The sequence below is a fragment of the Ailuropoda melanoleuca genome, chromosome 3, assembly GCF_002007445.2.
Source record: "Ailuropoda melanoleuca isolate Jingjing chromosome 3, ASM200744v2, whole genome shotgun sequence".
Taxonomy (NCBI): Eukaryota; Metazoa; Chordata; class Mammalia; order Carnivora; family Ursidae; genus Ailuropoda; species Ailuropoda melanoleuca.
In genome coordinates this window covers 97,306,399-97,322,581 of record NC_048220.1, presented here as the reverse complement: position 1 = coordinate 97,322,581, position 16,183 = coordinate 97,306,399, and the positions used below count along the sequence as shown (strand labels likewise).

The 16,183-nt window shown below is 40.5% G+C and overlaps 1 protein-coding gene across 17 annotated transcripts in view; it reads left to right on the top strand.

Moving 5' to 3' along the window:
- LOC117801567 overlaps positions 1-16,183 on the top strand; it is a 127,648-nt gene that overhangs the window by 41,392 nt on the left and 70,073 nt on the right. For 4 of the 17 annotated variants that reach the window (XR_004624237.1, XR_004624242.1, XR_004624236.1 and 1 more), the window contains exons 2-3: positions 6,516-6,664; positions 13,882-13,968. The exons of 7 other annotated variants lie outside the window; for them this stretch is intronic. Coding sequence is in view for 1 of the 10 variants with exons in the window: in XM_034656773.1 (XP_034512664.1) it covers positions 6,516-6,664 (149 nt within the window). In the remaining 9 variants the exon portion in view is untranslated. Of the gene's footprint in view, positions 1-1,969; positions 2,077-6,515; positions 6,665-13,881; positions 13,969-16,183 lie in introns of all 17 variants that reach the window. 6 more of the 17 variants (XR_004624230.1, XR_004624229.1, XR_004624240.1 and 3 more) reach the window with 4 other exon arrangements.

Genomic DNA, 16,183 nt, shown 5'->3' with positions numbered 1-16,183 from the left:
GGCCACATTCCTCTGTATGGGAAAACTGTGGCCAGCTCTGTCTTCTCCACTTGCAACCCAAATGCCACCAACGTGGAGACACAAATTATGTTGGCACAAGCCCCCACCTGCCTAGCATTTGCCCCTCAAAGTCTTCCCTGGTGATATCTGGGATTTCCGAGGCTCATCTCAAGTTCTCCCACAGCTAGTATATCAGTGTCTACATTGCCTCCTCCCTCCTCTCTTCTGCTCCCACGTGACAGAGTCCCCTGCCTGGAAAGCTGCCTGCTGAAGCTTCCTCAATGCCCATCATGAGGACGTTGTAGGCTTTCCATGCCAAAGGGGGCTCTCTGGATGCTCTCAAAGCTTGCAGCTTTGAGAATTGGCAGAGCATTGCTGGGTTATGTGGTGGCCCAGAGAAGGACCCCTGCCCAGCCCTGTGCCCCATGATCACTGGGCTCTTGTGAGCAGTGCCAGGAGCCCCTGGCAACACCCCATATCCAAAGTACCACCAGGAGTTATGGTCATGCAATGAGTTATGGTCCCATCAGTTTCTGGCCTTCACTCTCTCAACCATAGCAGCTTAGACCTATTCCAAGAATAGATGGGAAGCAGATGCCACCCCATTCCTTCCATCCTCCTCTGTTCTCCTCTTTGAACTCAATCCGCACACCCCTCTCCATTCTTAGCTATAGAACAAGGGCGTTTGTTGATTTACTGAATATGTTTTCACTGAGCGCTTGCTGTGTGCCAGGCCTTCTGCTATGTGCTGGGTATATAGTTGTTATTTGCCAATCCTTCTTTTCTTCCTTTCTCATAGAACTTTAATTCTATGGGAAATTCTATTGGGGCAAGAATTTGTCTGACTCCAGTGAAGTCTTGTGATTATTGTAAATTGAGCAGGATATTCCCCCCTCCTCCGCCACCCCCCCAATCTAGTAGCCATGTGATCCTAAACTAGTTGAGATGTAAGGGGAAGGATAGCTATTTCTGGGAAAGCATTTGCTTTCCTGATAAAAAGGGCAGACACGAAAGGTGGTGCCACCCCCTCTCCTGTTTTCCTGCCTTGAGTGGGGAGCAGATGCCTGGAGCTTGGGAGCCTGGAGCACTAAGGTTGGGTGGAAAGAACCAACATGAGGATGTTAGAGCAGAAATATAGGACAGTCTGCATCCTGATGACTTGGCTGAGCTGTCAGACCAACCTGAGGCTGCCTTCCACTGGGATCACTTAGAAAACAATAAACTCAGAATGGTTTAAGTTACTCTAAACCTCTTTATCAGTCCTAACAGATACCAGCATGGTGAGTGACGGGACTGAGTCCCTGGCCCCATGGAGCTTACATGCAATCAATGGATGACAGTGATGCGGGATGGGTACAGAGCGAAGTTGTCAACTCAGGCAGTGCCTGGGTGCCAACTCAACCTTTCTCTTCTGCTTATCAGAGGAGAAGAACCGCATTCCTTGCACACTGTGTCTTTGCTCAATATAATTAAATTCCATCTTTATTTGCTTTTACTTTTAACTTCCAATTTCTCAGAGTAAATATGAGCCAGGAAGAGCTGATCAAGGAAGCAGCTGCTCCTAGGAGCCTGGCTGGTCTGCGGACCATAGTAGATTGTGAGCTCATTTAGAGAACACTCTGGATCGATAATGATTTCAGTTACACCAGAGGCAAAGTGTTCGAAGCCAGTGACTGGAGGAGTGATGGTTATATTTGGAGTGCTCCGGCAAAGACTGGAGGCTCTTTCTCTCCTCCTCTGCACAGGGAGAAGTAAGCTCTTTTTTCCTGGATGCAGGGTTGCTAGGTTAGTCCGCCCTGGGAATGGTTGATTCGCAGTCTCGGTTTTCTCTCACAGGTGGCAAGTTCTGCCCAGAAAGAGAGAGGCAGTGGAGGGTGGTGGTGAAGAGCATAAGCTCTGAGAATCTAGACTGTGCCATGTGACCCTGGGCGGTTTATTCAGCCTGCCTGAGCCTCGGTTTCTTTATTAGGAACCTGTGGAGAATCACAGTGAACATGGCTTCTGTTGGCCCTTAGCACTCAAAGATTCATACGTCTTCTGAGGAGCATGGTCATCAGGGGCTGGAACCTTAAGGAGGTGAGTTTGTGGAATGCACAGAAATGAAGCATCTCGGGGTGTGTGTCATAAGTAAAGGCACAGAGGTAAAACAAAACAAAATAAAAACATATAACACCCCTCCGCCAAAACATGTGGAGGAAAGAGTACCTAGGGCATTTCCAGCAAGTGTGGGAAAGAACCGTTTTCCTGCTAAATTCTTTGTCTGCTGGTACCGTCAGGATCCTGCCCTGTGAGAAATGTCCCCATTAAAAAAGAACTAAAATACTCCCCAAAACACAGCAGCCACAAATACATATTTTTAATGATAGTCAAATTTTCTGTATTTTTTAATGGGAGAGATAGGTGCATTTGTGCCACTGTGGATGTGTGCCTTATTAAAATATTTTAGGACAATGTATCAATATGAATCAAGAACCCAAAACGTGTTCAGATTTTTTGACCTGGTAATTTCACTTTCAGGAAGTGATTCTTTTTTTTTTTCCATGCGTGACAACTTTATTTTTTTTATAATAATTTTTTATTGTTATGTTAGTCACCATACAGTATATCCTTAGTTTTTGATGTAAAGTTCGATGATTCGTTAGTTGCGTATAACACCCAGTTCTCCATGCAATACGTGCCCTCCTTAATACCCTTTACCAGCCTATCCCATTCCCCCCCTCCCCTCTGAAGCCCTCAGTTTGTTTCCCAGAGTCCATAGTCTCTCATGGTTCATTCCCCCTTCTGTTTGCCCCCCCTTTCTTCTTCCCTTTCTTCTCCTACTGATCTTCCTACTTCTTATGTTCCATAAATGAGTGAAACCATATGATAATTGTCTTTCTCTGCTTGACTTATTTCACTTAGCATAATCTCCTCCAGTCCCATCCATGTTGCTGCAAATGTTGGAAAATTGTTCTTTCTGATGGATGAGTAATATTCCATTGTATATATGGACCACATCTTCTTTTTTTTTTTTTTCTTAATCCAGTCATCTGTTGAAGGGCATCTCGGCTTCAGGAAGTGATTCTAAGGGGAAAAAAAAGGCTGTGGGAAAATTTAGTTTATGTGTTTTTTTTTAAGATTTATTTTATTATTTATTTGAGAGAGAGAGAGCGAGAGAGTGTGAGTGTGCTGGGCAGAGGGAGAGGGAGAGAGAACCTTAAGCAGAATCTGTGCTGAGTGGGGAGCCCAAATCAGGGCTTGATCTCAAGACCCTGAGATCACAGCCCTGAGATCATGAACTGAGCTGAAACCAAGGACACTTAACCGACTGCATCACATAGATACCCCTAGCTAACATGCTTTTTATATAGTGTTACAGAAACAGAGAGGGACTGTCCAATAATTTCTTAAGGTCTGGTGAATCTGTATGATAGAATACCATGTTACCATTAAAAAATGCAGAATGTTATTAAAAACCTGAGAAAAGGTTCAAGTTGGATGCAGACGTGAGGCACAAAGACTCTGGATTTACACTATTGGGGTTTAAACCTGCTTTTACTATTTCCTAGCTGTATGACGTTGGACAAATTACATAACTTCTCTGTGTCTAGGATTTTTAATCAGAAATGGGGATAAATAGTAATTGCTTTATGGGTTTGTTACATGTGCTTGCAAAATTCAGAGGACAATGACAAGTACATGGCAAATGCCTTATCTATGGTTGAGTGAAAGCTATAAGGGTACGTTTCAGAAAAAAAGGAAAGAAAAGTCTACGTGCAAGGAGAAAAGATAGAATTTATTTACTTATTCAACACATATTTATTGAGTACTTCCTATGTGTCAGGCTTGGAATACAATGGTGAATGAAAGAAACAGATATCTACATTAGGGGAGTTTATGGTTCAGAGAGGAAGACCTTGTAAGAATTGCTGGGCGTGCCTTTCAAAAATGCAGATGCTGGGACCCATCCACTTTCAGAAATCTGGCTTCTGCAGCTCCAGGGTCAGGCCCATGAATCTTCCTACTGTGAATGTTCCATGGATTTCTGCTGTGGCCTTGGGAGACTGTGCTGGTGGGTATACCACTAAGCAATGGTAGCAGGGATTATTAGGAGTGATCTTAGTTTTTTTCCTTGTGTTTTGCAAAGTTCAACACTAAGTAAGAATTTTTCTTGTGATTAGAAAAAGGTAAACATTTTATAAGTGAAAATATTCAGCAGCTATGCCCCCCCGTCTGCCTTTCCCCATGCTCAGTACAGTCCTCATTTCTTCCACAATCCCAGAAGCACATGGCACAGACTCCTGTTAGGAACGCCTTCTGGGAAAGGATGGTGGGGCTGTGATTCCCCGTTACCTGCAGTATCATCAAGGGAAGGTGAAAAATATCTTGCCCAAAGCATCTACTTTTGTTTGAATGCGCTCCAGAGCGGCCTCTCCTGGGCATAGGGCCCTCTTTGAAGATGCATTTCATTTGCTTTCTTTTTCCTGCAAATTCTCCTGACCTTGAGATTTATTCAGTGGCTCTAGTAATTGGTGCAGTTTCCAGAGTCATTTGTATGGACACTGTGTAATGCAGAGGTGGGGGAGAAATCTCCACAGTCATCATGTGCTTGTATCAGGTGAATTTATATTTTATGGTTTTTGGTCAGATTGATTTTTGTGAAGCACCCTGGGGTGTTTGCAAATATGAAAGTTCTTGTAGTGTTGATAGCTTGTTTGCATTTACAGGAAGAATAAAAAGAAAAAAAAAATTTGCTCTTTCTGCCGACAAACTCCACTGTCCCCAAGAGTGTGGTAGGGAAGGAGATGAAGGGCTTCCAACAGGAGAGAAAATTAGAGTCAGGGAGATGAAATATTAGGGCTGATCCGCACCAGGAATCATGGGCAGGTGGGGGCTGCAAGTTTTCAATACTGGCTAGGTCTGAACGAAGAAACAAGTTAAGATCAACACAACTGCTATGATTGAAGCCTTTCAAATCCCTGAACTCTCTTGTGAGTGAGCTCTGTGGTCCTGCCTTGAGTTCATTCTGGGGCATAACATCTATTTTTGGCTAATCTTATTAATTACATAAGTATATAGAAGGCATACCTGCGAACTTGGTTATAAAATTTGAAAAACATATATTATTTGAAAAATGAAACCAAACTGAACAAGAATACCTAACTTATTGCATCCGTTGGTTCTGATACCTGAAATACTTTTAATGTGGCCTTTTGGCCAGGTAGGCATAGTAAGTATGGAGTATGCATAGCAGTACTTCCTTGACTGAGCCCATGGCAGACATCGCTAGTCAATTACGATACTCTCTGCTGGGGCCAGATGTCAGCACCAGTGCTGAAATATTCTCCCTTATAGTCTGGGGCGGAACATTCCTTTTGGGTTGATCTTAAGCAAAGGTAGAGTTGGACGTTAAACTAACTAACAGAAATCATAAGACCTTCCTTACCCCACAACACTTTCCTCATTAGGCAACCTCAATGCCTGGATTTCCCACCATGATAGCTGTCGTTTTTGGATAAAGCAGAGTTGGCAATACAAAGCATCTGCACTGATATTCTTACCGCAGTTCTTGACAGGTGGTAATTATAAATCACAACACTCACGGTGAGCTCCGGTGTGATCTTAGGCTCTGTCTCTAAACAGTGCTTATAGCCTTTACCAATAGATGGGATTTTGCATGGAAAAGGAAAGGTCTTTGCTATCCCTGGGCTTCTGAGGGTAAGGAGGCAAGGCATCTGTCATTGAGTCCTGTTTGTGGGTTATTTCATCAGATCAGTGTCACCAGGGAACGGAGGGAGTAAGGGCAGCTATGAACTCTTCTGTTTGGTCTCTAAGACCCTTTATGGTTTGGCCTTAGTTTCTATCTTTAATTAAACAGCCTACATGTGCTCAGATAAGCCTTCCCACTTGCTTCCATACATCTTGCCCTTTTCCTTTTTTGGGTCTCTGTTCACTGTTTCCCCCACTGGGAACACCCTCCCTCCTGTCCTTCCAATTCTTGCCATTATTTAAGCCCTAGCTCCTGCTCCTTCTCTTTTTGCTAAGTCTTTTCTAAATATCAGTAATCATTTCTCTGTGGTTTAAAGTCCCATGGCATTTACAATTCATTGACACCACTTGGCATCAAACGTCTTCCCCCAAAACGTTTGTTCCTTTTTAATGTCTAGGTGTCCAAAATTTTTTAACTGCTAGATGATAAACCTTTCCAGGAAGTCTGGGCCCTTGGCCTTCCTTTGCATTGAGTATATATGTTGGGCAAGAACCATCTGTCCTGTGGTGGGGAGAGGGGGAGATGCTGATGGAAGGGAAATGGCCCTGTGTCATTTGTTCTGGGTTCTGTCTGTTTCTGTTTGAGGCCTTTTAAATAGGATTCAAAACATAGACTAGGATGTCGGTGGGTTTTTCTGAGAAGACTTAATCCAGTATTGAGAGAGATTTACAGGAGGGATCCAGAGGGTGTGAAGCAGCAAACCCCGAGAGTGGAACAGAGCACTGAGCTAAGTCTCACCGCCCTTTGGTTGTTCCTTTCTCGGTAGGAAGTTATGAAGATGTCCAGTCTCCAAAATCATTCATCTTCAGTCCTGCCATTGGGCAAGAACCACATTTAATCAAAGCAGGTAGCTTCACTGTGCCTGTGCCAGAAGGGACAAGCAGAGCTTCTCTTGTATATCTGAAATATTTCCCGGTAAGTTTAAAAAGATAAAGTTTCAGCATATCATTTCATAAAAATGATATAAATTTCATTGTTCGAAGCACAGAGAAGATAAAAAGCAGAAATAAGACCTAATACTTGCTCTCTGAGTTTTTTCTATGTATTTCCAAGTTACATAATGATGTTTTATTTGAAATGATTTTCCTTAATTACGTCAACATTTTTGTTTTACATTCATATTTAATAACAAATCCACAAATTCATGAAAGTATTCAATGAAAAATTGGTGTGACTCACTGAGCACGTAAGTGATCATTTTTTTCATGTCGGATACTCTGACATGTTATTAAGAACAGAAAGTTCAGGGACACCTGGGCGGCTCAGTTGGTTAAGCGTCTGCCTTGGGCTCAGGTCATCATCCCAGGGAGCTCTCTGCCCCTCCCTCCTGCTCTGTTATATCTCTCTCTCTCTCAAATAAATAAATAAAATCTTAAAAAAAAAGAACAAAGTTCAGTGGAGGAAATGAAACCCAAAGAGCGAGGGACGTGATAATACAACTTGAAAAACAGCTTAAATTTTCTTCCACGTCCTAGCATGCACATATCCTATTTCCATAGCTAGTTGGTAAATTCCTTGGTATTGGAGATCCAGATTCTAGCCCAGGACGTCTATCTCTGATTAGCTGTGTGACCTTGGACTAATAATTAGACTCTCAGTTCCCATAGTCCTTATCTGGGAGAAGAAAGGGTTGGATGAACTGTGGTTTTCAAACTGTGCTCTTTGGTACTCTAGGGTTCCCTGTGGAGGGCAAGAGGGCAGCTCTCCATTTACCAAACCCTTCCAGTAGAACAGCTCTGTTTTTAACTACTTTTTAAATTACTTTTTTTTTTCTTTGTGTAATAATTAAGATTTGATTTGGAGGAAATGGACTGGATGATATCCAAGTTATTGTTCAGCTTTAAGAAATTCAAATTCTACATTTAATTTTTATTTCCAAGGGCCAGTTTAGTGAATGCAAAAGGGTTTAATAAATTTCGTTGGCTCAAAATAAAAGGAAAAATTTTATGAATAATGAACTATCCATTATATGCTAAATGCTTCACAATTATTATTTCACTGGCAATGGCCCTATGAAGGTAGGTTCTGCTATAATCCTTACAGAGAAACTAAGGTTTTTAAGCAGCTTGGATAGGGCACATTATCAGTAAGTGGAACTATGTTGATATTTTAAAATTATGTACAAAGTAGTCATATTTGGAAAACTGTATACAATTATAGTTTCCCCTTAGATCTCTAGTCCCCTCCATCCAAAAATTCATAGCCCTCCTGAATCAAAGTTTTAAATAGTCTGAGGAGAACAATAGAAAATTATTTCCCTAGATTTGAGCTCTTGATGCTGCCTTAAGCATTTAGCCCAAGAGAGGCAGAGGACTAGATGAGCCGTCCTAGTGAGGTTAATTTCCAAGTTTCTCATTCTACTTTCTCATATAGTAATGGCTGAGATACCTCTTGTGTCAAAGGCCAGCATTCTGAATTGATTTTTGTCTTCAGCATCCAGGTGACATTTGCCCTCTAATACCCACCCTTCTGGAAGCAGAGATAAATTGTACTCCCTAGGTGGTTTGAGGTGGGGATTGCGGAGCTAGGTGCAGAAGCTAGGTCGAAGGCATTGTGCTCTTCCCTCTGTGTCAGAGCGTTTTACTAGTGTTTCTGACATATCCTCTGTAAGTAGCAGGAGGCAAACAAGACGGCATCTGGGGTTTCCAGGAGCCTTGGAAAACAACTTTGCTTATGTCCTTGTAGGAATCAGTGTGGTAATTTCTTGGGGTATATATGCAGGAGTAGGATTGGGGAGTGGTTTAACTTATTTTATAAGTTAAACTGAGAAACCCTCTAGTTCACGTCATCCTCTCCCTGTCTCTACACCAGTGGCTGCAAGCACTTTGGGTGCCTTTGTTCCACTGATAATCTAATGGAAGGTGCTGACCTTTTCTCTGAAAAACCTCATGGATGCACAAAATTTTGCACACAAGCTCAGTGGATGCTAGACCATCTAAAGACTTATGTGACAATCATTTGTTTATTTACATGCTCATTTATTCATTTACTTGCTCCCTTATTCACTTGTTGATTCATTTACTGCTAACCGCCACCATCTCAGCGCTGCATTAGATATGGGAGACTTTTGAACAATGGTCCCTGCCCTCAAGGAGCCTATAGTCCAAGCTTATACATGGTAAATGGATCATCTGTGATGGTAAATTTTTAAAAAGTTTTTATTTAAATTCCAGTTAGGGGGTGCCTGGGTGGCACAGCGGTTGAGCGTCTGCCTTCGGCTCAGGGCGTGATCCCGGCGTTAAGGGATCGGGCCCCACATCAGGCTCCTCTGCTATGAGCCTGCTTCTTCCTCTCCCGCTCCCCCTGCTTGTGTTCCCTCTCTCGCTGGCTGTCTCTATCTCTGTCAAATAAATAAATAAATAAAAATCTTAAAAAAAAAAATTCCAGTTAGTTAACATACAGTGTAATATTAGTTTCAGGTGTAGAATTTAGTGATTCAACACTTCCATACATCACCTGGTACTCATCCCAAGTGCCCTTCACCATCCCTATCACTTATTTCACCGATGCCACTACCCTCCTCCCTTCTGGTAACCATCAGTTCATTCTGTCAGTTAAGAGTCTGTTTCTTGGTTTACCTCTCTCTCTCTTTTTTCCCCTTTGCTCATTTGTTTGGTTTCTTAAATTCCACATATGAGTGAAATCATATGGTATTTGTCTTTCTCTGAATGGCTTGTTTCACTTAGTATTATACTCTCTAACTCCATCCACATCATTGCAAATGGCAAGATTTCATTCTTTTTGATCGCTGAGTAATATTCCATTATATATATGCCCCATCTTCTTTATCCATTCATCAGTCGATGGACACTTGGGCTTTTTCCATAATTTGGCTATTGTAGATAATGCTGTAATAAACATTGGGGTACATGTATCCCTTTGAATTAGTATTTTTGTATTCTTCGGGTAAATACCTAATAGTGTGATTGCTGGATCATAGGGTAGTTTTATTTTTAGCTTTTTGAGGAACCTCCATATGGAGAGGCTGCAGCAATTTGCATTCCCACCAATACTGCAAGAGGGTTCTCCTTTCTCCCCATCCTCGCCAACACCTGTTGTTTCTTGTTTTGTTGATTTTCCAACAGGTGTGAGGTGATAGCTCATTGTAGTTTTTTTTTAAAAAAGATTTTATTTATTTATTTGACACAGAGAGAGTACAAGCAGGGGAAGCAGCAGGCAGAGGGAAAGGGAGGAGCAGACTCCCTGTTGAGCAGGGAGCCCAATGTGGGGCTCAATCCCAGGACCCTGGGATCATGACTTGAGCCGAAGGCAGATACTTAATGTTTGCCTGATGATAAGGAATGCTGAGCATCTTTTTATGTGTCTGTTGGCTATCTGGATGTCTTCTTTGGAAAAATGTCTATTTATGTCTTCTGCCCATGTTTTAATTGGATTATTCATTTTTTGGGTGTTGAGTTTTATGTTTTTAAAATATATTTTGGATACTAACCTTTTATCAGATGTATCATTTGCAAATATCTTCTCCCATTCCTTAGGCTGCCTTTTAGTCTCGTTGATTGTTTCCTTCACTGTGAAAAAGCTTTTTATTTTGATGTAGTGCCAGTACTTCATTTTTGTTTTTGTTTCCCTTGCCTCAGGAGACATTTCTAGAAAGAAGTTGCTATGACTGATGTCAAGGAAGTTACTGCCTGTGTTCTCTTTTAGGATTTTTATGGTTTCAGGTCTCATATTAGGTCTTTAATCCATTTTGAGTTTATTTTTTGTACAGTGTAAGAAAGTGGTCCAGTTTCATTCTTTTGCATGTTGCTGTCTAGTGTTCCCAGCACTATTTGTTGAAGAGACTGTCTTTTTCCCATTGTGTAGTCTTTCCTGATTTGCCAAAGATTAATTGACCATATAATTGTGGGTCTATTTTTGGATTTTCTATTCTGTTCCATTGATCTGTGTGTCTATTTTTGTGCCAGTACCATACTGTTTTGATTGTCAGAGCTTTGTAATATAACTTGAGGTCTGGAGTTGGGATGTCTCCAGCTTCCTTCCTTCTTTTTCTTTCTTTCTTTCTTTCTTTCTTTCTTTCTTTCTTTCTTTCTTTCTTCTAATGTTCATCTATTTTAATGAATTGGAGGAGGATGTGAATGAGCCAACATTGCCTTTCAATTTTTATTATTTTTTTATAATAATTTTTACTGGAGGAGATAATGCTAAGTGAAGTAAGTCAAGCAGAGAAAGACAATTATCATAGGGTTTCACTCTTTCTTTCTTTCTTTTTTCTTTCTTTCTTTCTTTCTTTCTTTCTTTCTTTCTTTCTTTCTTCTTTCTTTCTTTCTTTCTCTCTCTCTTTCCTTCCTTCCTTCCTTCCTTCCTTCCTTCCTTCCTTCCTTCCTTCCTTTCTTGAAGGTTACTTTGGCTATTTGGAGTCTTTTGTGGTTCCACACAAATTTTAGGATTGTTTGTTCTAGCTCTGTAAGAAATGCTGTTGATATTTTATAGGGATTGCACTAAATGTGTAGATTGCTTTGGGTAATATAGACATTTTAACAATATTTATTCTTCCAATCCATAAGCATGGAATGTCTTTCCATTTTTTTGTGTCATCATCACTTTCTGTCATCAGTGTTTTACAGTTTTCGGAGCACAGGTCTTTTCCCTTCTTGGGTAGGCTTATTCCTAGGCGTCTAATTGTAAATGGATTGTTCCTTAATTTCTGTTTCTGCTGCTTCATTATTGGTATATAGAAATGTAACAGATTTCTGTGCACTGATTTTGTATCCCGTGACTTTACTGAGTTCATTTATCAGTTCTAACAGTTTTATGGTGGTCTTTTGGTTTTTTTTATATATAGTATCATGTCATCTGCAAATAGTGAAAGTTTGACTTTGTTCTCGCTGATTTGGATGTCTTTTTATTTCTTTTTTATTTTCTGACTGCTGTGGCTAGGACTTCCAGTACTATGTTGAATAAAAGTGATGAAGGTAGACATGTGAATAAAAGTGATGAGAGTAGACATGTGATTGTAAATTTTATTTGTCCATTTGCTTGGGCTAAAGGATGCCCAGATGGCTGGTGAAACATTATTTCTGAGTGTGTCTGTGAGGATGTTTCTGGAAGAGAGTAGCATTTGAATTGGTAGAATGAGTAAAGAAGTCCTTCCTCACCAATGTGGGTAGGCATCATTCTTTCCACTAAGGACCTGAGTAGTACCAATGTGGGAGGGAAGGGTAAATTTGTTCTCTTTACTGGAGCTGGGACATCCATCTTCTCCTGCCCTCAGACATCAGCATTCCTGGTTCTCAAGCCTTTAGATTGGACTGGGACTTATACCATTGGTTCCACTTGTTCAGCTTAGACTGAGTTACATTGCTGGCCTTCTTGGTTTTCCAGCTTCCATTTTTTTATTGTGGGAAAATATATACAACATACAGTCCATCATTTTAACTATTTTTAAGTGCACAATTCAGTGATATGAAGTATGTTCACAATGTTGTGTGACTATGCCACTATCCATTTCCACAACTTTTTTTATTACCCCAAACAGGAACTCTACTTATTAAATCCCCTCCCCCACTCCCATGTCACCTCCACCCCCAGCCCCTGGTAGCCTTTCTTCTACTTTCTGCCTCTATGAATTTGCCTATTCTAGGGACCTCAAATAAGTTGTATCCTGCATTATTTGTCCTTTTGTGTTGACTTACTTCAGTTAGCATAATGTTTTGAGGTTCATCCATGTTGTAGCATGTATCGGAATTCCATTCCTTCTCATGGTCAAATAATCTATTGTACATATAGACCACATTTTGTTTCTTTCTTCCATTGATGGGCACTAGGGTTATTTCCACCTTTTGGCCATTGTGAATAATGCTGCTGTGAACATTGATGTATAAGCATCTGTTTGAGTTCCTGCAGCTCTCTTGGGTATATCTCTAGGAGTAGAATTGCTAGATCATATGATAGCTTTATATTTAACTTTTTGAGGATATGTACATTTTTCTCAGCAGAAATTTTTGAAAAGATTTTCAAATTGTGCTTTGTAAATTACTTGGCTACTTATTATTTAATTTATCATTGGTTATTTTAATTATATAATATTACCTTTTATTTTGGTAATCATCTAGCACAGTGGTTCTCATATTTGAACATATATCAGAATCACTTGAAGGCTTGTGCAAGAAGATAATTGGGCTCCACCCTCAGAGTTTCCGATTCAGTAGATTTGAGGTGAAGCCTACAAGTCTTCATTTCTAGCAAGTTCTCAGGTGAGTCTGATGATGCTGTTCTGGAGGCCACATTTTGAGAGCCACTGATGACACACACTTGGGAATTCTTGAGGTGAGAATATAACTTACCATTTGTTTTCAAATGTCATAAAAATTTTATGAATACCAAATCTAATAATTTCTGAAGTTGATTGCATATTATGTTTTGTAGATTAACTTTTATTCATTGCAACTTTGCAGTTTTTTTTTATATTTTGTAATCAACAATTTTTTTCAGGTGTCTAACATTTATAGGCCTCTGAAAAAATTATAGGACTTACTTATTGTGCCCAAAGCATTTTTTAAAAAGATTTTATTTATTTATTTGACAGAGAGAGAGACGGTGAGAGAGGGAACACAAACAAGGGGAATGGGAGAGGGAGAAGCAGGCTTCCCACCGAGCAGGGAGCCCCATGCGGGGCCTGATCCCAGGACCCCAGGATCATGACCTGAGCTGAAGGCAGATGCTTAACAGCTGAGCCACCCAGGCACCTCTATTGTGCCCAAAGCATTGATGGAGAGAATTGCTTTGCCCAACACCTATAGATTTGCATTATCATTATTATTTTTTAAAAGACTGGTAAGTATCTCATTGTGCAGATGCACCATAATTTAATTAATCACACCCAATCAATAAAGTATAAATTGTTTGCATTGTTTTCCTTCTATAAGCAAAGCTTCAGTGAACACGTCTCTACACCAAGGGTTCACGCTTCTGGCTGAATGTTAAAATCACCTGTAGAGCTTTTCTATTCTTATAGTTGGACCTACTACAACAGGTTCTGATTTTATGGGTCTGAGCGCTGCCTCGGCATGATAATTTTTTTTTAAGGTCCTCAGGTGATTCTAATGTGCAGCCAGGGTTGAGAAACATTGCCGTACATGTACCTTTGACCATTTGTGCTATGTCTTGTCTAGGCCAGGACATTCCCTTGAGATCTGATGCTAACCCAGAAGATGACCCATCATTATCTTAATAAAAAATGATGTTGAAATAATCCTCTGGTAAGTCAAAACATGCTATGCTGTTACAACATTGGCAGTGGCAAAAACTGTCTTACTCGTTCTTCTCTGCTCTAAAACATGCATACGCACACCCTTCCCCAGCACAGATGCTTGTCTTTTAATTGCCAGGGAGGAGGGGAAAAGAGCATTAAAAAGACAAGCTTCACTGAAGGGATAAGGATGGTAGCTCATTCCTTATCCTTAATAGAGTCTCGGCATTAGTTGTTTTCATTATTTAAACTCTAGCTTTGAAGAAATAGCGTAGAAACATTAGGACGGATTAATAAGTAAAAAGAAAAATACATAAGCATCTATTTTCTATTTAATGAAGAATAATGAGAATCAAGTCTAATCATCTTAATCAACAGCAGTGTTCAAGTACAAATGTTACATTTTGGGTTGGGGAAGATGAATGCCTAGCAACAGATGCAGAGATTTTGTCCCTGTTGTATGTATTTGGAGGCAGATGTGACTCAATGAACCAAGACAAAAAAGCAAGGGGAGTGTCCAAAATATATGATAGCTGGTGTGGCATGGGGACTGGTGCTGGCTGGGACTCAGCTCCGGTCTGTTTTGACCGAAACCCAGCCCTCCAAATACATTTGGTGTGGGAGTATTAAGATTCTCCTGCCCTCACAAAGCTACCCCCTTGCCTATCATATTGCCTGGGATTTCACCACTCACCTGAGTAAAAATTTTATCTTCTTTGGAAGGTAAATACAGATACCTTTTAAAGGAACGTATATATATGTGCATGAGACTTTAGTCTCTTAATAGCCATTTCCCTTAGTATTGATTGCTTTGTAGTTTATAACATTACCAGATTTCCTGTTGGAAGTGTTCCCTGATGGATAGGACACAGGATAGGGCAGTCCTCTTGGGGAGAGAAAATTCAGGACCGTGGGCTCATCTACAAAATGACATCATTAGGGATGGGGGTAGAATGGGAAGAAGACATGAAGATCAGTCTGGTTTGTTTTTTATCATTAACAAGAAATTAACTTTACCAGAGATCACTGGATCTGGAAGGAACTATGGAGATCACCTCTTCTACCTGCTCCAGTTTACATCTGAGGAAACTGAGCTCGGAGAGGGAAAGTGTCTTGGTCAAGGCCACAAACTATTTAGTTTGGCAATGTGGGAAGAACTTTAGTGTCAGAACTGGTGTTAAAGTCTGGCTCTGATCCTGCTGAGGTGTGGCTCTTCTGCTGTCCTTGAGACTTACGTTTCCACACCTACAAATTGGAAAATAAGTTTCCAAAAACTTAAAACATGTGAAGGTATGAAGGGGTCCAGAATATGTTGCTGTTGCATAAAAATTATTTTGAGTGGAAGGATTTGAGATCCTGAACTCCCTTACCTGCCTAAGAGCAGAGCCTTTTGAAAGAACTCAAAAGGGCTCAATTGTCACAAATCCCTTCCCTATGAGCAACTCTAATCTTGGCGATGAGAAGTTGGTGCCACACCAAAACAGACATTGTCACAAAACTATTGTATCCCCCATCTCTCCTAAGTGCTCTTCCACGTCTGTCCTTCTAAGAAGTCATTTGCTTCCCACAAGTGCTGATCTCCCCTTCCACTCGCCCTGTTAAAATGATATATAAACCCCTTGAGTCACATCTGTTTTTTACAAACTCCCCTACATACATGATCACAAGCTATTTTCTCTCTTGCTGATCTGTCCATTTGAATTTAATTTGTAGGCCCTGAGCTCTGAATCTGAGAGGGTGGAGGAAAATTTTCGCTCTCTGACACATGACTCATACGAAGACAGGAAGCATGTGTAAAGATTTTACTCAACTCATTAACTAATGAGTGACTCAGTAAGAAGGTAGAGGTGGTTCCAAAAGGAAATTTGAGGAATGGACATTTATACTGTAAGCCAGTCAGAAGGAATGTGGAAATGAATTTGCTAAAAGATACAAAATTGGTTCGTGTTCTATGAGCAATGAAATTGTAACTTTTGGAACAGAAATCTATAAGTTAACATCCTTTTCACAAGTATTGAATGGCAAAATCAAAGTCCTAATTAAATGATCCTCTCATGAGTCTGTTAAACAATGACATTGAAAGAACAAACATTTCTTTCTTCAATTTACTTCCAAGTTTTGGATACTTAGGGGTTAGTATGGGGATGTGATGAAAGCAAATGTATCTGAAGTGTCCCTCCATGTTACTGTTGAGCAGGAAAATGTGCTTCTGGAGTTTTCTGGGC